The following is a 25,666-nucleotide window of genomic DNA, read 5'->3' as shown; positions in this document are numbered from 1 at the left end:
TGAGCAGAGCTCTTCCAAGAGTGCACATTTTCCTTTAACAAATTTAAAAATTCCAATATTCTATGCTCCAGAGTCATATCAAAATAAAGACAGGGTCAAAATTTCAAAAACCTAATCATTGGCATGGTGAATTAAAATTGAAATTCTGTGGAAGCCTGATTGGCTTCACAAAGCTGTGTCACAGCTTGAAGCTAAGCAATGTAGTCTAGGTAGATACTGACATCTTCTGACTGCTGAATAGACTGCAGCAGTGATTCTGAGAAGCAATGATATATCAGCTAGCGTATGTTCACTATATAAACTATTGCAACCTGTTGCAGAGAGACAGAAGTTAAAGCTTCCAGACAATGAACATAGTAGCTTGCATATTTTAGATTACAGTGATGCAAGTCCTATTTGTTAACTAACAGTCAAGATTCTGGAAAAAAAAAAAAAAAAAATTTCTTCACCAGTCCGTGCATCAAAATAACTAAAGTTTCTCAAGGCGAGTCACAAAAACACAAACCAAGAGTGAAAGACCAGTTAATGATCTTCAGAAGTAAGTTAAACAACCATTTATTTTACAGTTTAAAATGTCCTCATAGAGGAACAGCAAAATACACTCAAAATGAAGATTGATCAAAAGACAGTTTTCATATTAATCACCGTTTTAAGTTTTTTTTTCTCATTTATCAAAAATTATAAGTGCCTTCAACATAACAATGAGAGTATTTAGCTTGCAGTCATAGAAATATTTACACCACAAAACTGACAAGCCTGGTTTTACTTTCAGCATCGGTTTCACACACCTTATCTCCCGTCTCTTTCAGACTGCTTTGTTTTGTTGCACAAAACAAAAAGAAGGACCCTGAATAAAGACAATTATGAAGGGGGAAAATACACGAGCACAGATTAAGGACATTAGTATTTACAGCTTGGCTCAAGGAGACAGTCAAGGGGAGCGATGGAGACACATGATAAACACATCCATTAGCGGCATGATGTCAAGTTCAAGTCACATTCTTTATGATTTCAGTTTACCCTTTAAGATTTGAAAATAAAGCATGCTATAGCACATCTGTCATGAAGTCATGGCTTAAATGACCTCAGGATGCAGTGCTTAATATGTGAGGATGATTTTCAGACAGCAGGTGGCAGTGAAGGACCACATCAGGGAGAAGGAGTACAAACAAAAAAATGCAACCCCTACAACACAAGGTTTCCTTCAAAATGAGGATACAACTTCATAATGTAAAATCACTGTAGTAACAGAGTTGGGTTGATGACCAATACAAAAAAAAGGGAATTAAGTCTGCCCTCAGACAGGCAAAATACAAAGTCACATATGAAAATAGGTTCTGGTCAATTTTTGTTTACATTGCGTGTGTTGAGCATTTGCAAAAGACATTTTGGCACAGAATCAATTTTAAAAATATTTTTTTCTTCAATATCACTCCTGGATCCTGAACAGATCCTTCCCACCATTCCCCTTCTTGCCCCTGCCCAATGAAAAAAAAAAAAAAAAAAAAAAAAAAGAAAACATGATGATCTTTCTTGTAAAATAATTCACTTGGTCTCTCCACATTGCTTCAGTCTTTAAATATTTATAATATTTACAGTTTCACAATTGTCCACAATACCCTTCGGCTTAAAGATGCAAACAAAAATAAACTAATTAAATATTCTTTATATAGTCCCCTGTTGAGGCATTGAGTGTAAACTGTACAACTCTAAACGTCCCCTCATGAGTTCCTGGGGCAGGGAACACTTCGGGATGGAGAGTTGAGTCCAGAAATGACGTAGAAGTTGGCTGATGGTGAAGGAGCGAAAGCAGTATGATTGATCAGGCTGAAATGATTCTTGATCATTTTCCAGGCAATGATTTTCTTTTATCTTGCACAAGCATGGTGGATCATGAGAGTAATTCCATAACATGTATCATTTTATACTCAAATCTGTACATAGTTCACAATTTGTCCTTAACATAGTGCAATGACTTCTCATATCATTTGTCTTTTTTATAAAAAAAAAAAAAAAAAAAAAATCACAATCACTTTATCACTTTTATGAAGGTAAAAAATATCCCATAGGCAGGTCTCAATCCATAGCTTTATGGCTGCTATGAATTAGAAAAGGCTATGCACAACACCTCCAAAAATGGCAAAAATGAAATGAAAAATCAGAAATGATCATCAAAAATCCCCGTTCGACTCTTCAGATCTTCTCTGTAAAAAGGTATAGTTTTTGGAATTCAATGTCATTGAGTGACTTAAGGACTTGGTGAAGTGAAGAAGAAAAGAAAATTGTAAAAACTCATCAAAATATATGAGGCAATTCCAGTTTATAAAACTGGTCCAAAAGGGCTGGTGTTGGCTTTGTTCAGCAAAAAAATGGAGGTAATTAAACAGAAGCAATGACAATCATGAGGTGAGGGGAAATGCTGGAGATGCTGTTGAGAAGGTCTGGGGCCAGGCGCGAGAGGTGGCTCTCCGAGAACTCACATGGCGGGAAAATCTGCACCACATAAGCCGGCTGTGAATCAAAAGATGAAAGTAACAATTAGAGACGGAACTACATTTTATGATTTTTCATTGTAAAACACAGGAACTATTAAAAAAGAAAGGTAGAACAGAAAAAAGTTGAAATGACCACAGACCTGATTAGAACCAGGGTTGGGCACATTGATAATGCCAGCTGCCTGTTTGGCTTGCAGGTAGGTGATGAAGCCACTTTTCAAAGCTTGGGTTTGACCAAGGACATCTTCTTGGTCTCGACCACAGGGTAGAGCCAGGAGCAAACAGTAGTCATTCTTCACCTGCCATGAATGATAAGTCTAATTCATGTAAGAATGATACACAAATTTACAATTAAGTCTCCATTTGATCAATCTTGTTGATCCAAACTTTAGAACCTGCTTTAGTAAAAACGAAAGTACTTACAGTCATTCTGCGTGCCACACTATCCAACTGGGAAGCCTCAAGCCTCATCCTCTGGACAATACGGAGAAGAGGACCTCCTTCTGTGGGCGGCAGGGAGCGCTGGGCCAGTATGGTGTTGCCAGAAACAAAGTGCAACTGGACAGCAGCCTGGTCGTTCTTCAGTGCCAAAAGGCCTTGCCATACAATAGGATATTTCTGTACAACAAAAACAAAATATTTTTTAAAAATATTTTCCTCTTTGGTATCGTCTTGAAAACATATTCCATGTATGATGAAATTGCTTGTCGATCGGTCTTCCTACCGTCAAAAGCTGCACCATGTCAACGGAACGATGTCCCGAATGTTCCAGCTTAGCATCAGGCCTAGGATGCAGAGAACTTGATGGGGGTACTGTTTGCGAAGGTGTTGACAGGAAGGCTGGAGGGCCTTTCTGTAGAGATAGATCTGGCTTATGAGTAAGACTCATAGGAGACGCCATTGGAGACTGGTATGAGGGGGAGACTGTATCCCGTGATATTCGGGAAATGTGTGAAAGATCTGTAGAGGTAGCATGGCGAAGATGGGAACCCTCTGAGTTGGAATCACTTCCTCCCACATGTGACTGAGACATTTTACCCCTGTGACTCAACTCAGGCTCCGGCAGGACCTGATTGAGAAAATACATAACCCACTTAATAGTTTTTGCATATTTTGTATTTGTATATGATCTATTAAATACAAACATGATACATATTACAATGCTAAAAAAATGCACAACGTCAATAACAAAAGCATATCAAGTAACCTGTGAAGATGTAATGCCTTGGTTAGCCAGGTTGTGTCCCGATGAAAGATGTCCTGGAAACTGGGATGGAAATCCTCGCATATCCCGATATACTGGAAAGGAGCCCGCACCTCCTGGATGCATCAGCTGTACCCCATGCGGGTGAGATGAAACCAGGACAGGAGAAGATGCATGGACTCCCCTGATTCTACTTTCGTTGGAGGATGGATGTATCAGCTTTCCTTCTGGTGGTTTGAGAGATTCTTTTGCAGAAAGGTCAATGCTCTTTCCCACTATAGGACCCCCCTTTGAAGGCCCAGAGATGTTGCTTAGAGACGTTCCAGTTTCTGAGGTGCGTGACTGTCTTGCTTCTACAGCTGCCTGCTCACCCAGTTGCTGGTGCATGAGGATGCGCTGGTGCATGTCTCTGTACTGGTCCATGCGTATGCTTGGGTGGAGCCCTCGGTGATCACTGTGAATCATCATTACATCAGATTGGAGCTGGGGCACGGAAGATCTACTAAGAGCTTGGTTAAAGTGTCTGGGGTCTTCTTCACTTACACTGCTGCTGCCACCACCACCACCACCTGATACTGACCTCTTGGGACTAGAATGACACTGAAGTACCAAATCTCGGATGACATTAGGCTGCGGTGTGTTTGAGCGCTGTGGAGGACCTGGGTGTGATGAAGACAGGGAATCACCTCGCCTTCCATAGTTTATCCCAGACATTGGTGGGGTGTTCATCCTGGCTTCATGAGCCATTGCCTGAGTGACACTGTGAGGTTGAATTATGACAGAGGACTGTTCTGAGTGTGGGTGATGCATACTAGAATGATATGTAGACACTGGTGGCATGCCATGACCGAGAACGACAGAAGTTCCTCTAGGAGAACTGCTTGGAGGACAGGCTTTGACAAAGTGTGAAGGGGAGTGAACAGCTGTCCGTGGGGACTGGGGTTCTTGCTTTAGGTGTAGAGCTGACCGATCAGTTGGGATGCTAGGGCTGGGGCTCATGCGGGTTCCAGGTAGCGATGGGTGGTGTGGACTCATGACCGGGCTTAGGCTAGACTGCTGAACAGCTTTGCCAATGTCCATCTTTTTTGGCAGAGGTTCAGACCCCGGTCCTCTCTTGGCATGCTGTTGCTGTATCACAGCTTGGTTGTACATCAAGACTTGGGGAGAACTAACTGGCTGTTGGTACATCTTTACAACGCCACCCTGGGATGCGGTGTGATACGGGGCTTCAGATTTGTCACATCCAAGACTCTCCTGCTTTGTACTGGAAATGACAGGTTGAGAGTTATAAGACTGGCTTGTCAAGAGAACCCCTGTGTGTCCATAAGCTGTAGGGGTTGGGGCTAGTTTTGGGGTAGGCGACTGGGATGATGTTATGAGTGGGTCTTGCTTTATCGAAGATTTGGACACCGATTGCTGAAACTCTATATCACCAGCACTGGCTTGAGGAATTTGACTAATTTTGGCTCTCATCCTGTGAGGTCCATCAGTTTTCTGACCCGAATAACTCAAAACAACAACACCCTCCGATGTATTGACCCTTAGGCCAGGATTGGAGCCTCTACTGTAGGGAGTGGTCTCAACAACAGAGCGCCCTCTAGACCCATCTTCTACTATATCCATGCCATGGTAGCGGTTATTCTCATTAGAGTTTGATCTAAATTTTTGCTTTGGAATAGACAGGCCAATGCTTCGGTTGCTTAGGGAAATTCGGGGAGTTTCCTCTGTATCATAAGGCATTGGAATTCGACTTATTACTGAGGTAGCAGGAGAAATAACTGTATGCTGAATCTTCTCTCCACAGTTCTGTTGGGACTCTGTCAGTGGGAAGGGTTTGTGTTGTATGGGCTGGGGGGGTAAAGGTGGTCTCTCTTCGGGATGTAACTGTCTTGAACCCACTGTAACGGAGGGATTTTCATTCTCTGACATCCGCAAAGGATCAGACAATGTAGATGTCACCATAGTAGTAGCTATAGAATTGCTGTTTGATGCAGACACATATTTAGGTTCCATCAGGATTTTTCTTAAGGTACTGGAACTAGGGTCAATATCCGAGGCCTTCGTGTCAGGAGGCATTGGGGTATTTGTTGAAGGGGTTCCAAGTGCAGTTGATGCTGGTGGAGGAGTTACCACTGTAACGTGGCATGAAGGAGCAACATAAATTCTACTTTCTTCAGTTCTAGGAGGCCAGTCTGGCGAATGTGGCATTTTGGCAGGTCGCAGCAGGGGTATGCCGAACTGGGATATAGGTTGTGGGCGGGCAGGACCAGGAGTAGGGGTAGATGGCTTTTCTGCCTGGGGATGCTTTTTACTACTAGATATGTTGCTTGGGCCTGAATAAAAGGCAGATTCTTTTGGTACAGGCTGTTCAACTTCAGGCTGTTCTGCCTCTTTTGGCGTGTCTACAGTTATAGCACTTGTAAGATCACGCCTACAAGTTGCAACAGCAGTGACCACAGAAGCTGCTGCAGTTGCACCAGCTGTAGCAGTGACTGCTTGTGAATTGATGGTTTCTGGGTCTTCTGGGATGGACTCCGGTAACTTGACTGGGGAGGGCTCTGGTTGTGAAACCTCTGCAGCAATATCCCCTCTCTTATTAGCTGCACCTTTACGACTTCTCGATTTCTTCAGGGTTTTGGCTCTAACTCTGCCTGTTTTCTTTGGTGTCTCAAGTAGAGAGGTATCCTCAGCTGCCTTAGACTCTGCAATGTGTCCCTTTGGGCTGGGTGTCGGCGGACCATCATCTGAGTCCGCAGCAAGAATATTGTTAATCACCATGTGTGTTTCAGGTTCCATAATCTCGTTGGAGGAGGGGGATGTCAAGGATTCAGGGTTAGGAACAAGAGCAGTGTAAGTTGGAGGAGCTGTGAAACCATCTGCATCTGCACATGTTTCTTCAGCTGTAATGGAATCAATAGCAGCTGCAAGTTCAGTTTCGCTTGCAGGATTAGCTCGCTTTTCCTCCTCAACCTCAGCTTCTTGCTCTACTATGACCGGAGGCAATATTGTAGGCTGCTCGGAAGGTGGTTCCTTATACGGCCGAGGAGGTTGCTCAACTGTAAGTTTGGCAATATTTTCAACTGCCTGCTCTAGTTCCATCTGCCGTGCTAAGAGAGTCGCTGGATCAGCAGGAAGTTCAGGTTCTGACAGGCTGTCTTCCTGTTCCTGTGCATCAAGTTCTTTTGATTCTTTTGGAAAGCCTACAATCTTTGTTTCTGCATTCTCTTTTACTATTGTCTTAGTTTTTGTAAATGTGGGAGCATCAAAGGACTCCGGCTCATCATCCTCTGAACGAAGTAAAACTTTTACGTCATCAAGGCTTACACGGATTTCAAGATTTTTTAAGCTGTGTGATTTATCTTCATTGACCTGCTTGGTATTTCTTTTCAGCCTAGGTGTTTTCATTTTAACACTCTTTTCAGACAGTTGTCTCCTCTCAGAGGAGCTGGTGTCTACCGTTTCAATATCCCCAACAGTAGATTTATTTCCACCAGAATTTGTTAAGTCTTTTTCCATTCTGTGCACTGGTGAGCTTGCATTTTCCACCTTTTCTGATAGCTTCACAAACAGTTCAGAATCAGCTTTAGGATTAAATTCTGATTCATCATGACTTGCCAGATCAGCTTGTTCAGCTAGCACTGTAGTGCTCCCAGACGGTTTGTCTATTCTACCTCCTTTCTTGTTAACTGGAGCAGATGAAGTCAATTGTGTTTGTTGCACTTTCTGCGTGCGGGGTGAACGCCATCCCTCGGAGGATTTTACAACCTCTACAGGAGTAGAGGTCTCTTTGACCTCGGGGTCTTCTTCGACCATTTTCTGCTGATCCCCCTTAACTGGTGATACATCTTCACCTCGTTTGACGCCTCTTTTTGGTGGGCGTCCTCGCCTTGTATTGGTAGATGGAATTGGAATATCTTGCTGTAATGGTTCTTTATCAGCACCACGTTTGCGCATGGAGCGGGATGATTCAACCACCTCTTTGCCAGCTTGGTCGTCTTCATGTAGCGTGGCGTAGACTGATCTTACATTCCTGCGACGTGTTCTGCCATGTATCAAACTTGACTCAAGGTTTTGCTCAGAATCTGATGCATGAATTGGTGACTTGGAAGTGGCTTTGTACTCAATTGATGCTTTTGGTACATCTGCCCGAGGAGATGAAGCCCTTTTGAGTTTCTCTCGGTCAATCCGTTCACTCTTTCGTGTTGCAGGTTTCTCAGTGGCAACTATTTGGGAAGGTTGGGAAGTACGTAATACTGAAAGTGATTTTGCCTTTTTACTCTTGGGCTGTCTGCGGTTTGGTAATGGTTTTATGTCAGCCTCTAGCTCTGTTATACACGCCTCACTATCTGCCTCAGGTTTCTGAGATTCCTCAAAATGTTTTGTTTCCGGATTTTCTATTTTAGGTTCTATCTTAATTTCAGATTTTTCTTCAATCTTTGGATATTCAGAGTATGTGAATTCTGCAGTCTCTCTCTCAAAACCACTTAAGGAAGCACCAGGAGTGGGAGGCTTATCTTCCACAAGAGGATTATGTTCCACTGCCAAACTATCTCCAATTTTTGCTACGGGTTCAATTAACTCTTTTGTTTCCATTTCATTTTCTGACCCCAAAAGGACAAAAGGAGGGGTTATGGTTAGCTTAGGAGCAACTGGTTTGAAGTCTTCCAGAGGGAAAGAATGAGATGGAGATACCTCAAGAACTGGCTCTGTGGTTTCTTCTTTGACAAATGACACCGGTTCATCGGAGGATGGAGTTAAAAACTCTTTATTTTCGGATACTTTCGGGGAAGGAACAAATGGTGAAACTAACAATGTTAATCGGGGGCTGGTTGATTTGTCATCAACCTTTAGTACTGGCTCGGATTCCTTATCAGACAGAACATTATCACAATGCTGCACTTCATCTCTTTTAATCTCCACAACTATTGAATCATTCTCAGTATCAGGTGGAAGATGGTCCTTGTCCTTTTGTTGTTGAAGCTCCAAAAACCGACTATGGAAAAGCACTAAGGGCTCTTGTGGCATGTCACTTACTCCAGATTCAGGCTGTGCCTCAGTAGCACCTGGTTTAGCAAAAGGCATGCCAACTCCAGTTTCTAAATCTTGGTCTTTACGTTCAAGATGCTGCAAACGCCGGGAATCCTGTTCAAAGATTGAGCTGTGCAGGAAGCGAGAGGCAAACAGGTCTTGTCGCTCTTGGTCCTGTGGCTTAAGTTCCTCCTTTTTATCATGCAGCTTTTCAACAGAGTCAGTACGAATCTTTTTCTTATACCAAGAAGGAATAGGTCGAGGTGCTAGCTTCACTTTGTCTTTATCTGAACAGCTGTGGGAGGTTGGAAAGCGTGAGGGGAGAAAGGACCAATTATCTTCTCTGGAGGAATACAGTGTCTTGGCTCTTTCAAGGAGTGCTTTAGTATCAGGAGTTATAGTTTTATCTAATGCAAAAGAATAAAACTTATTCTTTTCCAATGAGCCTGAAAGCTTCAGGTCTGTCATCCTCTCGTCACGTTCCCTAAGGATATAAGACAAGGAACTATTGGACTTGGGAGAGATGGGTTTGTTTTCTCCATCATCATCTGAATCAGACTGCACTTCTCCAGGTTCCAAATCCTGGCCAAGGCGTTTGCGGATGGTTTCACATTTTGCAATATCACTGGGGAAAGTCATTTCCATTCTAAGTGAATCAGACTTTATCTGTCTTTCCCAACGTTGCATTAACTCCTCATCACAGCCAAGCAAGGTTGTCTTAAGCTTTGGGAGCTCACTGTCAGAAGACTGAAAATGTGTAGCTGTCAGGCCCAAACTGTTTTTCAATGACTCTGTGTGTGAAAATCTCTCGTCTGTTGTTGGAGAAGATTTTCTTTCTTTGTTTATAACAGCCACAGAAATCTGGGCAGTTTCATCTTCCTCATTTGCAGCAAAGTGACCATGTCCTATAGAGGAGGTTATACTCTGAAAAATGTCTTCATTCAACTTTTGGGAATTTGGATAGTTGCGCTCTCTTTTTGCAGTGACAAAGTCAAAATGTTCTAATTTCTTTCGTTTACTGGAAGAGAAGTCATCATTGGCCATATCCTGAATTGGTTTCGGAACATCATGTATTACATAATCTTTTTCAAAGTCATGAGTCTCATTACTTGCTGGGTTTTCAAACTTGACTAGCTTATCAGGATCGCCAAGCTTAGGTCGGAGCCATAGACTCCGTTTTGCGCAAATATTCTGGTCAATGTGCACAAAGTGTTCATCTCCGTCATCCGAGTCCATGCACTTCCCTTTTCCTTGTTCATTTTCAGACAAAACTTGTTTCTGTTGTTCTTTTAATTCATCCAAATTAAGGCTGCCATCATCTAACATCTTTGTGAGACTGGAGCTGTTTTCACTTTTTGATCCCTCCAAATCCATTTTAAGGTAGGGAGCGACCAATTGATCTGTAGAGTCTTCCGGCAGCTCCCCTAGCCGTGATTGCTGCTCCAGAGAAAAGCCTACAGAGTTGCTTTCACAGTCTCGTCCATCTTTAGGACTGCTAACTGAAACCATCCGGACACATTTATCCTTGTGGTGCTCCTTTTTATGCATCCCTTTTATCAAAAGGTTCTTATCTAAATCGGTCTCCTTAGCATTGTTCCATAGTTTATGAAGTCCAGGTCTAACAAGATCCTCCTCACTAGTTCTCTTATGTCGATCAGTTTTCCCTGAGTCTTCAAAACGCCTTTTCCTTGCAGCCAAACGATCAATATCCACAGCAATACCACTGTCAAATCCCATTTCAGATTTTCCATGTTTTTTGGATTTGATTTTAGCATCCTTGTCAATAACTTTGTCAATAACCTCCACAAAACTGTGCATATTTTTGTCTCTAGGCACCTTTCCATGCTTAGAGATATCACTTTTTGATGGTTCTGAGCGGAATGGAGGACTCCTCTGGTCAGCTGAAGGGGATACCAATCTAGGACTGTCACTTCCACCCCTCGGTATTTGTTTTTCTTGCACAGATTGACCAATCAATTTTCCTTCTTTTTCTTTAACGCGTGTCAATTGCACAACACAAGGAAGAAGGTCTAACCTTCCTTTGCTCAAGCCTTCCTTTGGAATTTTACTGTTTTTACTTCGAAGGACGGACTCAGGGCTTTCATCTCGATCAAGTTCAGGTTCCGTCTCACATGCTTGGATAATAATAGGTGATGCAACTTTTAGCTTTTTAAGCCTCTGTTTGTCACTTTTTTCCTTGTCGCCTCGATCTTTACGCCCAGCCCGCTTCTCCTTTTCAACCAAATTCCCTCTTTCAACTTCAAAGACTCGATCCTTCTCAAGTTTGTCAGTTTTATTATACCTTTCAGTGCGTGCTTTTTCAAGTTTTTCAAATCTGGGTGGTGAGATAGAACTGCAGCTTCCACTTCTTTCAGAAGACTGGCAACAAATACGCCGATCTGAATCACTTGGTATCCTCTCGGAGAGTGAAGGAGATGCAGTAGGGCTGGCAGAATGACGAGAGGCAACATGAGATGGGCTTTGGCTACGTTCAATGGTCCTCCTCCCATGATCACGTCCACGATCTGTTTCAAAGCGCTCCCTCTCTCTTTCACGTTCCCGTTGCAAATAGCTGTATTTGCGAATGTCCTGCTCATAAGGGTCACTTCTGTATTCTCGAAATTCCCGGGGGTCTTCAAAGTATTGTGGATCATAGTAATCTCCCTGATATGGGTCCCATTCAGTGTAAAACTCCCGACTTCTGGCAGGATATTTGCGACGTGGATCTTCAGTATATGTTCCTGGCGTTCGTACATTTTCATAATATTGTCTTTCTGCTTGAAATTCGTATTGAGTTCGTCGATCATCCCTGCCAAGAAATAAAACCCCAGAAAAAAAAAATCAAGCATATTTTTTTTCATCATACCTCGGCATCAATAATGTTAAGTTTAACATTAGACAGTATAGAGGCAAAAATATTATCCCTTAAGGAAACTACACAAACCTTCTTTCAGAGAGAATGTCATAAAAGTCTCGAATATCCTGGCCAGATGCCTGCATTGAACGATAGAAAGCCATCTGACTTTCCTGATTGGCAAAATCCACCTGAAGAATAAAGGGTAAGTTGCATTTTTTACAGCATGTCAGGCATTAAGAACACAAAAAAATTACAGAGCAAAATTTTCAAGCAAAGCTTTGTTTCAGTTACCTTGATTTTACTGCCCCCTATCTTCCACCCCTTTGTGTCTTTGACAGCGGCTTGTGCATATTCAATGTTGTTATACAGAATAAGGGCCATTCCTTTCATTCTGTCAAATACAACCTGCAAAAGACAGAGAAAAAAAGAGTCCCAAGGTGCCAGAAAGTAAACAATGGGTAACTGTGAGGGGGAAAATAAACAGACTTACCTTGACAACATGTCCATAGCGGCAGAAATGACGAGTAAGAAACTGCTCAGTTGTGTTTGACGCCAATCCATCCAACCAAACACACGTCGTTGGCATACTCTTTCCAAAGCCCAGCTGAAAAACAAGAAGGAAAAAATGTCAAATAGATGTTAACTTACAGAACAGTTTATACAAACCATGCTCATAAATAATACTTATGGTTGTGAAAGACAAAAATGTGGTAGTAAAGCCATGATTTTAAATTATGGTAATAATTCTCACCTTGAGTCTATTGTTACCAAGGTACTCCCCATCCATCTTCTTTATGGCCTTACAGACACTGGCGATATCGCAGTATTGTAGAAAGGCATACTGTGGGGCTCCATTCACCTTCTTAATGTCAATATCCTTTGCAGAATAATGAAAACAGAAATATGCTGTCAGTAAGTGCGATCATTTCAAACTGTGCAGCATGGTAACAATTGCATATATGGCCTGATTCCTAACCACTTCACAGCATTAACCTACCACTATTTCTCCAAAGCGTTGAAAGATGTTAAGTAGGTCATGGTAAGTGGTGGTCTTCTCCAGGTTTCCAATAAATAACGTCCGTGTGGCCTTTGGATGAAACTCGTCTATCCTCTCATCCAAGGGCCGAAATTCGTTCTCACTTTCGGTCTCTGAAAAACGTGCTTATTGAAACCTTGTGCGTTTTGTTGTTTTAGGTTTGTGCTGCAATATAGTCAATAATCAGAACTTACCGGGGCCATTCCAGGCTGTGACTTCGATTTGCATGCCGAAAAAAAGCTTTCCCTTTGATGCTCCAAGTGCTTTCTCTTGGTCCTCTTGCTGGCGAAAAAAGACAAGTCCGTAGCGCTCCTCTGAAGCTCCATGGATTTGTACAGATGTGACCTTTCCATGTTTCTTAAATTCATGGAACAAACCATCCTTCAGGCTCGTATCTGTAGTAAACAGATCAAATGTTTTATTAATTTTGTATACTGAAAAAGTAACAGGTTATTATTAAATAATAAACTATTGGTAATTTTTTTTAATTAAAATGTGTCAATATTTGAGGGATGTACAGAAATAAAATGCACTACTATTTGTGCAAAAAAGCTTGTTGTGCTTGCAAACCGCATGAGCCCCTTTTAACTAACCTGTAGAGCGCACAGGAAGATTTTGGACCTTGATGCCAAAGCTTTTACGTGGTTCATCCTTGTCAAGGGAGGATAAAGGAAGTGCTGAGGGTGCAGGAACAGCAGCAGACTGCACTGAACGAGCTGGGGAGTCATCACTTGAACTACTGCTAGAATCACTGTACCAAAAAAAAAAAAAAAAAAAAAAAAAAAAAAAGGAACATGGACTTAGATGTTGTTGCAAGCTTCACAATCTGAAACTATCATTATCAATGTATGATCAAAAGGTGGTGATTTTCTGTTGCTGTCACTTGTTGTGTTTGCCTACCCAAAAAAGTAAGAATCTAGTTATTATTTATACCTCAATGAAATCATAAATTGCTATGAATATGTATACCGTATACAGATTTATCATTTTGCAGTGATACACCAAGTGTAAGAGAAATGAGACAAATGACAAATCATTCATAAATTGGATAAAAGCCAAATGCTGTATTCCAATGTTAAGAACAGCAGTTAAAATGTGATTTTTGTAAACGCCGACTGAAAAAAGGTGACAAAATGTGTTTGCTCTGTCCAATCAGCAGGGCAAGAAAGGAAGATTTGATTACATATTGTATTGAACAGGTAATATTATGCTTTATATACACACACAATATAGATAGTGATGCATTTGCATAAAATATTGTGTAATGCACTGTGAATGGGTCTTTCTACGGTTTAAAAACCACGATGTCTCTCAGCTGAAGAGGAGAAAAACACCCTCTTTCTCCCCTATGTGTACAGCACATCTGGTAATCAACATAAGAAGATGGATTTGCATGTCAGTAGCAAATTCATGGCTGCCTGATGCACCTTTTTTCTCAAAAACAATTCCAATGACTGACTGAGCTTTCTAGGCCCTCTGCTGTTTATTTCCTTCTCACTTTCTCCTCCTGTGCTCAGACTCTCCCGGAAGTGCTGCTGACGGAGCATGGCCTGTGGGAGTGGGCAGGCAGCCAGCACTGGCCAGAAATTTCCAGTTCCAACTGGATCTCACGGAGGGGGGGAGCCATTACACATACACAGAGGTAGGCAGTGAGAAAATATACCAGCCGTCTCTTGAAATTCCCCCCATAGCACTACCTCATCAAACCACATGTGTCGCTACATGTCGTACAGAGCTGTGGACTCTGCTGTGTCCAAAGGTAATGCGGTTATCCAAAAAATAAACAAATGGAGAGGGGCGAGGGGAATGTATGTAGTGGAGTAAATCCCATGGGCAGTTTTTAAAAATGCAGACCTCACTTGCATTTGATTATTCCAACCTTTTCTTATTTATGCATTCCTTGCACAATTACGTAACACTAACCCCAAATCAACTAATAAAAAATACATTTACAAGAACTTGGATGCAAATATCATTACAACAAATGTAGCAACACTCGGCAGTGCACAACAACAGCTAAATTAGCATATAAACTAACAACCACAACAGAACTGACATCCACGGTTTGTGATGATGGCAATCTGGACCTTGACTTAATTCAAAGTTTGAACAGCGATAATAAACCAATTTAGATCAAATCTTAACAACCCAAAAAGTGTGTCATTGCAGCAGTTACATGCGGCAAAGGTCATTTTCCAGCCTTTGACTCCTAACAGCAATTAACTACTCAGCCAACAACTTGTAAAAACAGATTTGTCATTTGAAAAATTCACTAATGATCATACAAAAATGGGCAACGTAGAAACTTGCACACAGAACACTGCTTTAAAGTTCTTGCACATTTACAACCTATTTTATGCTACTGAATTAGAAATGATAGTGCTGCTAAAAACCCATACAATTGACCTTTAAAATGAAATCATCTTTCAAGGTGGCGCCATTGCCCAATCCTGGTGGGGGGGAATCAAGATGAGGTGCTATACAGTAATATTCTTGGTCATGGTGAGCCTTTACAATAATTTTTCTAACATGCAGATATATCTGCTATACTATCTGCTGACGAAATTATGGCACAGTATTAGGAGATATGATGTCTTGAAACGGTTAATTTTATAAACCACAACTTCTGCATTAAGCAATGTTGAGCAACAAAGTATTCTTGATAGGAATCATAGAAATTAAATGCAAAAGCAAGTCTTTGCTTGTTGGCAAAACTGGTGTTTTGACTAAAAACTGTTGCAGAATTCAGTAGAGCTCATACAAATATATGCTATTTTGGGGGGAAATGCATTTGGTTTAAAAATATATTATACACAGATTACAGGCACATTTTGTGAAAACTCAATTAATTCCCCCATATAGAAATCAAAATCCACATTCGGGAAAAGTAGACGTTTATTCAGCCACACTTAGATGGTCTGTTCCTTTGCAGGTTTTACTGAGTGGTAAAAAATGTATACCAGTGACCTTGTTTATACAATTTACCTGCTTTATTTCTGGTAAATCTGAGAAAAACTATGAAAGTTGAATTAAAATAATGTCAAAGTTATTTTAAATAATATACAATGGCAATATGAATATATTGTATTACAGTATAAAAAGGCAAAGACACTGAAATCATACCTGGGAATGTCAGACATTAATTCTGTTTTAGCCTTATCAAAGGCTCCATCCTGCTACCACTGTGACCTGGACTCAGGTAAGCAGCAGAAAACGACAGATGGATGGCATCATCTAATCTTTTGAATTTGTCCAATTAACTTAAACAAGTACTGTTCGATTCTGTGAAATAAATGTTTACAATCATTTCAAGCAGCATTCAGAGTGCAGATTTCTTTCTAAAATACTTAGTGCTCTATCCAGCACATTGTTTTTTTAAAGATTATTTTTTGGGCTTTTCCGCCTTTATTTGATAGGACAGCTAGGTGAGAAAGGGAAGAGAGAGGGGGAAGACATGCAGGAAATCGTCACAGGTCGGAATCGAACCCTGGAGCTCTGCGTCGAGGCATAAACCTCTCCATATATGTGCACTTGCTATACCCACTGATCCAACCCGGCCACATCCAGCACTTGTTTAAGCCTGGGATGCACAAAGGTAAACAACAGCGATGCACAAGGGTAGAAATCTTAAGGGCTTCACTCACCTGCCACTCGTACTGCTGCTGGTACTGCTGACTGAGTCTGAACTAGAGGAGCGACTGTGAGAGCCTGACCCACTGTGGGAGCGTGGAGGGCGGGTAGCCTGACTTGCCAGTCTCTGAGGAGAGGGATTTCGCGAATGTGTTGAGTGTGGAGACCGGCTACGACTATGGCGGTACGACCGCTCCCCGCGCCGACCCCTGTCCTCCCTGTAAAGGTCCCTGTGAACCACACTGGCCAAAGTAAAGGGTTCCCTGGCACGAGACTCATAGCGAGGCTCTGGCGTCTCAAAGCGACAAGGGCTCCTGCTGTGGGAGCGGTAGAAGCCGACCCCGCTGGATGTAGATCCTCCGCTTCCTCCTGTCGTGGGCCCTGCTGATCCACCTGTTCCCGTGTTGCCAGCAACAGCGCTAACGATAGTTCCACTAACTCCTGACGATACAGTTGTACCACTTCCAGTGGAGGTACCAGACCCACTCCCAGCTGTGCTTAGAGTCCGCTCTCTTGCATCACGATAATAGTCTGTTTCATAGTGCCGCTGGCGTTCAAAACTGCTACCAGGACGCTCGTGATGTCCATAGGCACTGTGATCGTACGCCCGATCCCGACTTTCAGCCGTTCTAACAAAGGAAGAGAGAACAACACATTACAGTTACATTCAAGACATTTAAAAACACTGCTGGCATCAAACATTGGGAAATGAAAATTATTAGGTGTCTCTGGTGGGTTTTCATAATTAGACACATAAGAAGACAGTACACTAAAGTGTTTGGAGAAGGGTAGTTTTTAAGCATCTAAAGAGAATTATTTTTCAGCCTACAGACTGAACTACAAGGGGATTTAAATGATAAAATGGTTGAGACAACTAAGCATTTCTAAACTGTTTATGACTTGGAGATGAAATGTATCAGATCCTTCTGCCACCATACTAACAACTTATTAACTACTGTTAAGTACCCGTCTTTCATGTTTGTTTAAAACAAATTCTTTGAATGAAGATGTGTTATCATTCACTGGTTTTTCAGGTTAGGCATCACAGAGATACATAACTTGTATACCCTACTGTAAAATGCAACACACTATATTAACAATACAATCAGCACAGGACAACCACAAGGGTTTTTAAGCAAAAGACATGCATTTATTGTTTAATAGAACAGAAATCTTCAGCTTATTTCTAAGTATAATTGTAGGATATAACAGACTTGCACAAAGATTTCTTATTTAAAAAAAAAAAATGAATTACATGAGAACCTTCTGGTCTTGTAACTCTAACAGAGGGATTTTATCATTTATCTGAGAGGCTTTGTTGAAGGTTTTTGGAGGTGACTTATGACTATCCTTTTGTTTATAATGTTATACAATTTGACACCACTTGTTCTCCTGAAAAAAAAAGGTCTTTAAAGCATCTTTAATGAAGATGCACACTAGAAACAGTGCTAATAAGGACATTCTGCTCAGACCCGAACATCCTCGTTCTGAATAAAGCAATTAGAATTTAATTTAGTAATGCGACTGCTGTGTCATTACAGCAGTCATATTACCCAACTCCCCGTAATGAGCGGGACAGGACAGCAATTACCACTGTTTGAATCCAGATCACATTATATCAGCAAATTAGCCATGATGTTCCAACACAGGGCGGAATATGGTTTAATATAACACTTACAAACCTTCATTGTACTGGTTCTTTAAATAACAGAATGTTTTATTCTTTGTCCAGTTCAAACAAGAGAATGGAAAATTATTAAGACTCAAGGCGGTGCCAGATTTTAATGGAAAACAAACCTCAACTGTCGAAATGGTAAAGCACCTTTGCATTGCTAACGTGAAAATAAATACCAATGAGATCAAAGCTTTATATGTGGAAAAACTAAAAGGTAATGTAGTGTTCAAACCACAAATGATGTTCATATGGTTGATAAACCAAACCATGTGCACAGCATTTTGTTGTACAGTAGTTATTTAATGTCCATATCATATAACTGCAGCTTCCTTGGTTTGACTTGGGGCAACCTATTAAGACCCTCACTACCTCCTTCTCCCATTCCCAATTTTTCCAGCCAATTTCTAATTTCAACTAAGAAAGAAAGTATCACATAACTAGAACTTAACTTTCAACAAAATTATATGCTCAGTCTCCTTTGAGGGTAAAATTAAATTGATCATATCAAGTGTGAGAAAAGGCATAATCCAAACAATTCCAAAAATGGGATTTAAAAAGTGTCCTTGCTGATAATTGATAGACGCATCCAAATCTTTTGGATCTTTGATTGATTTCGACCATCAGAGATGTTTTGAGTACATCTGTGTAAAGATGTTTCTATGTAAATTTTTGCTTGCTGGGTTGCATGCTGCTAAACTGTCTACGCCAAAACTGTCTATGCCAACAAAGAACAGTAAGAACAAATCCAAGATATTTGCAACATGGAGAAACTTCTGAAACCGTTTATCTCATTAAACAGAAGTTGGCAGCAGCTTTCGGTTAGTGTTTTCTTAAGAGTGAAAATGAGTACACAATATTTTTTGTTTTGAATCTCAAGCAAACATTTGTAATTACTTCCTTCATCAACGCATTTTGTAGGCTCTCTTTTGTTAGGTTTTAGTTCTATCATTTTCCAACTTTCTTGTGTTTCAACGTGCACAAGATGTGCAGTGTAGGAAACTGTATACCAGTTAATAGGGAAACGGGTCCTCACACTAGTCTGAGCTTTAGAAAGTAACGGGTCAACCAAGGTGCTAACAGGAGGCTGCTGCTATTTCTCTGAAGATATATCGAATATACGTCTTCCTCTGCATCGCTGACACCCTGTGATGTCCTAAAAGGCATTGTTGTAAATGATCCATAAGATGAGTTTCTTAAAATGCCCAACCTGACCTTTACAACTGACAAAGAATGTGTTACTCATATTCACGTCATACTTGAAGACTTTGACAAGACTGCATTTATCCCCTAAGCTTAACCCTTTTCAAGGACAAATGACTTAGGTTTTTTTTTAAAGTCTACAACAAAAGACAATTACTGATTGGATTTAAGGGTGTGCAGGGTGAGTCACTGTGCAATCATTTTATAATAACTTATGTGATGTGGCCAATCTGGAAATAGTCATCGGTGTAAAACATTTGACATAAATGTAACCTATACACACTATTAAGATCCATTTATACGCTCATAAATGAAAGTCTTTCATTAAGTCTTTCCAACAAAGGCTTTTGCCATAGAGCACAAGAACAAAGACTGCATGGGATGCACACAGTCTCCTAGATGTTGAGGATAAATTGGTTTACGAGACTAGCACTTTGTCTGTATTTCACTGCGCTATACATAAAGTACAGCAGGTCAGGGGCAAATTCTGTTTCAGCTTATTTGATTTAATCATCTGTGTGCTGGATTCATGAATAACATCTATGGTATAACGATGTCTGCTGTGAAATTGATGGATTACCTTGACCCCTAGATGCTCTCGAAAATGCTAATTTGGTGGCGCAAGCTCACTGCTCAATAGATAGCCTTCAATTTCACTTTACACAAAACAGGTCCTACATTATTCATAGAGCTTAAAAATAATTTGGTTCACTTTTTTGGCAGAATCTCCATGTGTTTGAATTTTAGTCTGCTCTGGTGCATGCTAAACACATCAACTGTTTTGGGATTACGTGAACACCATAATTACAGGGATGCATTTCAGCAGCATGCTAAAAAGGTACGTTAAGTGGAGGCTCAGTCATGTGGGAGCAACACATGCATATCAATTTAATTCAGAATTTCCAAAACTTTTTTACAATTACTTTATTGTTATATTTTCTTCTGCTGTGCAAATCAATATTTAAACTGTGCAGCTGTGGAGCACCTTGTGGTCCTTGCAGGATAAACAAAAACCACGGAGCTTGGGGGTGGGCTTCTGTCACTGTCATTTTATATAATGATAGATAGATAGATAGATAGATAGATAGATAGATAGATAGATAGATAGATAGATAGATAGATAGATAGATAGATAGATAGATAGATAGATAGATAGATAGATAGATAGATAGATAGATAGATAGAATACTTCTGAAAACTCAATTGAAAATCAGTTTATAAATAAAATAACCAAATTGGAATGTCTATTTTTGGTTAATCCACTGAATAAATACAAATTAAGGTAATCCATCAAACTGAAGCAACGGTCCTGTCAAGCCAGCACTGCCATGAATCAGTCCTGCTTATTGATTTGCAACATTGCCTACAACAGTCCAATATAATCAGAAATTAAAAAAGGCATAGATACCACAACATAAATGGAAGAGAAAAATCTGTGACCGTTGGGAAATTTGTACCATCTCACAGCAATTATGTTTTCTTTTCGGCCAACCCTACATGGAGACATTTAAATCCAGTCAGGGACTTTGGAGGGATGTAATCTCTCTACCTGCATACTGCCTGACAATGACTATGGTCAACTCTCTAATAAGAGTCAAAATGCCGAAAGAATAATCTTAAATGCGTTAAATTTCTCAGGAGTTTAAGAATCAAATTTTGAATCTGCACAATGTCACAGGTTATTCAGTATTCATATTCTACTCTTGTGCCATAAAAAGGAAGCGGAGGACATTTAAAACTGCAGCTGCAAGGCAGGAACAAAAGATACTGGGGCTGAAACTAATGGTTATTTTAATTATTAATGAACATTCTCATTATTATTTTTAATTAATCAATCAATCAATCATTTAGTATATAAAATGTGTTTGTCGCTAAAGGTGACATTTAAAATTTTGTGTAATCCAACCAACAGTCCAAACCTTAACCTAAAGATTTAAAATGATATACAACAGAGAAAAGTAGAAAATCCAGCAAATGTTTGATATTTCTGCTTGATACGGCTTTAATCATTCAATTCAAATTTCTTGTTAATTTTCTGTTAAATATTAATCAACTGATCATTTTCATAATAAAAAAAGATACTGACATAAAAATCCTAAACTGACCTTGACAAAGCTTGAATTAGAAGCATTCAAATATGTAAAATATAATTAATTCCATTCTGTCTCACAGTTTTTTTCAGAGACATTAGGACACATTGCATGAATACATTTCTAATTTTTATCTTAAAAATTACATCCCTTTACCTTTATTATTTGATCTAATCCTTATTTTTTTGTATTCCTATTCTAAATTATCATATTTGTACTTTGCCGGCCCCACTTTTCACTGCACATATTATAAATATGAGTATGTGACAGATCGAGTATCCAAATCCCTTGAATCTTCACAGCCCAGTCTTTAAGTTGTATTAAATTAAAAAGGGAATTTTACTTTGATCACTAGTCATGAATAACAGCTGAAATAGGGAATGAATATCTATTCATCATAAGGTGATTGGGGGGGGGGGGGGGGGCAGGTGAGAAGAAGAGAAAAGGAAAACAATACAGGATAAAATACTGATTTCTGCATAGAGACAGGCAATAATAGCAATCTATGTACCAGCTACTTCGGTTAGTGTGGGAAATGGAGAGAGACAGGGGTTCAAACTAGCGGGTTAGAGAGGACAGCTATAATACACAGGGCAGGACATACCAACCTTTTGAGAGAGTGGTAACTTGACCTATAATTCCAAATACAATCTAGGGAGATAGAACTTTGTGAGCAGAAAAAATGGGCAAAAATGTTGAGTGGAGAGGGAAAAATTTTAAAATGTAATCCTCATCTTCAGGGCAGGGAACCACGCGTACTTTAATGAGCGTTTTAATTAAAATGATGAAAACAAACTTGGCCTTGTATGGATCCAGGGTAGGATGTTTTGTATGCTAGAAAATGTCAATGAGTCCATATATCCATCCAAAGGTGGGGGGGGGGAGGATCTGTGTTGCACTTGAGTCCAGTAAAATAAATACATGATATCCAGGAGACCCTCTTCCGTAAGTAGTGCAGCATTGATTTCACAACAGCAATGATGGAAAAATTAAGTCTTGCATCTTCAATTTGTGAAGTCCTGCACGTTCCATGTTGGTCACACCGTGCACAGCAGTAAAAGTAGTCAAATTCCTTTGGCAGAGGGAGGGAAATTTGGCCATGACAGATTAAGAATAAAGAAAATAATGGTCTCTTAATGGTAATCCAGATTTTTGTTCGTAGTAGCGTTGTATTCATTCCCAGGGTGAAGAACATTAATAACAGTTTTGAAGCTCATGGATGTTCATGTCTGTTGTCAACCTCCTTTACAAGAGGAAGAGCCTGCATGCAGTCCAAACTGAAGCCGAGTCAATGGGAAATGCAGTGTCTGGGTGCAACTTTGTTCTCCAATTCTGCATGTGATTGTATCCAAGGTTAAATTATAGTTCCACATTCAGGAAAGGAGCAGGTAATCCACAGACATGAAGTATGTTATCTCCAACAGCAATTTTCCAGTCTCAATTTCCAGCATTCTTCTTTGAATTGTACGATCCAAACATAGTCCATGTTGGTCCTCATTGAATCTGCTAGACTCAGTCATTAAAAAGTGAAAAAATAATCTCCACAAAAATAAGACGGGGAAAAAAAATAAATAAAAGTAATTTGCTCACTTGTTTTTGTTGTCTCTACTGAGTTGGATCACCAGTAGAGGTCTCCCAGCACTCAAATTGTAATGCCCTGATTTTAGATATAATCCCAAATAAAAAAAATAAAAAAAAAGGACCAAGAAATCAACCCATACCTTTAGCATGATAGCATATCCTTAAGGTGTTTGGCCAGTGTTAATCCAACAGAGAGGAATACATATCCTGTGTAGGTTATCCAAATGACTCCGCCCATGAGAGAAGTGAAGGTGTGAATGATAATTGAAAACCAAATTAGACTAATCCAAACAATAGTGTCTTATACATCTAATGTATGCTCTTGGTTGTTTTGTTACATGAGGAAAAAATGGTGACATTAATCCAACGAGCAGGGCGTGTAACTCCAGATTAGAGGAATCCCAGGGATGGCCGCTGGACCACTCTCTCTTTTTCCTCTCTCTCTCTCTCTCTCTCTCTCTCTCGCTCTCTCTCCCTCTCTAGCAATCTCCAATAATCCTGGGAAATTTTACGATATCCAATCTTTGCCCCGTATTTTCCGCAAATGATATATCCACCTCACACAGATGTTTAAGATCACAAAGATTATCCCAAACAGACTAAACTATTGACTATTCCTTTAAGTAATAGATACACTTGTGTACAAACATGTTCTCACTTATGGAATATCTCTGTCTACAAGTATGAATCCAGGAGAGCTGGCCACGCTCTGAGGACTGTAGAGGGGATCCCTATAAGATTTAATTCTTGAGCATGAACTCTTTTTCTCCTCTCCCCCCCAAACAAGTAAATTAATAGATGGTGGGAAGATGCTTGGAGGTAAGGTGTATACCCGAAACCATGGTTCCCCCTGCCTTCAGAGAAACTTTGTCCACTTACCCGTCTAGTCTGCGTTCATAGCGTCCATCTCTGCTGTGGAGCGACGTGGGGGGCCCATACACAGTCCCCCCTGCCGCCCTTGTGAACCCTGATACATCCCGACCACGAGTGCTTAAGGTCAGACTGTCATCAAGCCCCCTCGCGGCACTAGGAATTGTGCCTGGTTCATTGTAATCAGTGCGCAGGTCCCTGTCCCCCATCTTGTTGATAGCATTGTGAGCCTTCTGAGCACTTTTAATGTCCACAAAATCCACAAAGGCTGCAACTCCACCTTCTGAACCTCGCTTGGGCAGGACCTTGACACTCTCCACACGTCCATATCTAAAGAGAAAACAATGGAAAAACAAGGTGATCACTAGGTTTTGAACAATTATGTTGGATCAGTGTTCATAAACTTCCAAACACAGTATTCAATTTTAATTCTTAATGAAAATAGTGGGTTTTTTTTTTTTTTTTACAAATAATTACTTTTTTTTCCCCCCATACTGCTGAATTCAAATATGCCTAAGTGTGTGCTTGTGTGTGTGTGTGTGTGTGTGTGTTTGTAGGGGTGGGAGGTAAGGTGGCTCTTATTTTCTGCTCTGTGGTACTTTCTTACAAGGCAACAGTAACCCAGCAACTGGACTTGAAACCTTGGCACATTGCATGTTAATAAATGCATAGATTTTGTATCATTAGCATGTTGTCTAGGAGGAGGGTGAGCTCATGAGATTACAGCTACTTGAAAGCACACAGATGAGGTTTGGCAGTCATAAAAAGACGTGACATTTCCTGATTCGCTTTGTGTGGTTTTAAAGAAAAAAATCTAAATGCATTACGCATGTCTATATGGCTTTTTTTGTTTCACTAATAGCAAAGCACTTTTGATGCAATTTTCCATTTATAAACATAATTTTCCATTTTTTTCCTCATATTAAAAAAACTGCTCTAAACTGATATAGCCTAATGTAGTTTTAATAGATATGGAGGGTAAGCATTCCATTATTTCCTTATTAAGTATGTGCAGGACAAAATACCTCGTAAAGTGATTGTTGAATTGACTGATAGGAAGCCTATTACACAAAATGTGCAAGCCCAGTCTGGGGTTACAAAGCCTGCCATCATCTTTGTGCGTTGAGTCTTCCCCCGACAGAGACAGTAGGGTGCCCATAAATTTATTGGCATGCCAGTTCCCAACATTGAACAGCCACCGACGCCATTTTAGAAAGCTGTTCACACTGCTTACTCATTCTGCCGTCCCCCATCTTCAATGACTTCTATCACACATTGGGCTGTCATGCACCTGCACATTCTGACTACCTCTGGGTTAACGCTGGAGCGGAGTGCATGCTAAAAGCGACTCGCCGACACAGTTTCCAATCCGCTATTGCAATAACATGCTGCCAGTCACCATCCCCCAAACATAACTTTAAGCGCATCATAGCACGGGCTTATGTAAATAAAACGGCATATAGCCTAGGTAGCCCATTATTGTGCGTTCTGCAAGGCTGCATGGATCAGACACAACCCACATTTGTAGTTCACTCACTGCATCCCTTCTACCGTAGGAATAAATAAAACCAAGAGAGTGCAAAGCAAAATAATTATTACACAGTAAAGAACGCAACGTTGCTCATATAGGTAGACCATGTTGTTTTAGCAGTCTGGTCTCCAGCACATATGGACGGAGAGGAGGGCTGCTATTTCCTTGACAGCCGAGAAGAGAGAGGCGAGAGCGCGCAGACAACCGTGATAGCCACAAAAAAAAAAAAAAATCATATTTACATTTTGTCCGTCCGAGGTAGACAACAAAGAGCCGAAAGCCAATAAATGGTGCATGGGTTTGATCTGCTTCAATAGCCCAAACAAAAAGCACAAGTGGAGCTCAATCAGAATATCGTAATTAGAATCGATATGTAGTCTGATTTTCCTTCAATCAAATCACGCTGCAGGCTGTGCAAGTCAGCAGCTGGGGGGAAGCTACGCGGTAATAATGTAGCGAAGATAACCAT

The 25,666-nt window shown here is 40.5% G+C and overlaps 1 protein-coding gene across 5 annotated transcripts in view; it reads right to left on the bottom strand.

Moving 5' to 3' along the window:
• Positions 1-539: 539 nt before the first annotated feature.
• spen (spen family transcriptional repressor) overlaps positions 540-25,666 on the bottom strand; it is a 29,319-nt gene continuing 4,192 nt past the window's right edge. For 3 of the 5 annotated variants that reach the window (XM_028581891.1, XM_028581892.1, XM_028581888.1), the window contains exons 2-15: positions 23,676-23,996; positions 16,265-16,879; positions 13,214-13,371; positions 12,815-13,015; positions 12,582-12,733; positions 12,336-12,461; positions 12,075-12,188; positions 11,876-11,989; positions 11,672-11,772; positions 3,703-11,536; positions 3,220-3,564; positions 2,919-3,113; positions 2,636-2,812; positions 540-2,511 (exon numbers count right to left, since the gene is read on the bottom strand). In XM_028581891.1, the coding sequence (XP_028437692.1) occupies positions 2,380-2,511; positions 2,636-2,812; positions 2,919-3,113; positions 3,220-3,564; positions 3,703-11,536; positions 11,672-11,772; positions 11,876-11,989; positions 12,075-12,188; positions 12,336-12,461; positions 12,582-12,733; positions 12,815-13,015; positions 13,214-13,371; positions 16,265-16,879; positions 23,676-23,875 (10,464 nt within the window). In that variant the 5' untranslated portion in view covers positions 23,876-23,996 and the 3' untranslated portion in view covers positions 540-2,379. Of the gene's footprint in view, positions 2,512-2,635; positions 2,813-2,918; positions 3,114-3,219; positions 3,565-3,702; positions 11,537-11,671; positions 11,773-11,875; positions 11,990-12,074; positions 12,189-12,335; positions 12,462-12,581; positions 12,734-12,814; positions 13,016-13,213; positions 13,372-16,264; positions 16,880-23,675; positions 23,997-24,691; positions 24,745-25,666 lie in introns of those variants that run through there. The other 2 variants (XM_028581890.1, XM_028581889.1) reach the window with 2 other exon arrangements.

The sequence above is a fragment of the Perca flavescens genome, chromosome 7, assembly GCF_004354835.1.
Source record: "Perca flavescens isolate YP-PL-M2 chromosome 7, PFLA_1.0, whole genome shotgun sequence".
In the NCBI taxonomy this organism is placed as follows: Eukaryota; Metazoa; Chordata; class Actinopteri; order Perciformes; family Percidae; genus Perca; species Perca flavescens.
This window is presented reverse-complemented; position numbering and strand designations above follow the sequence as displayed.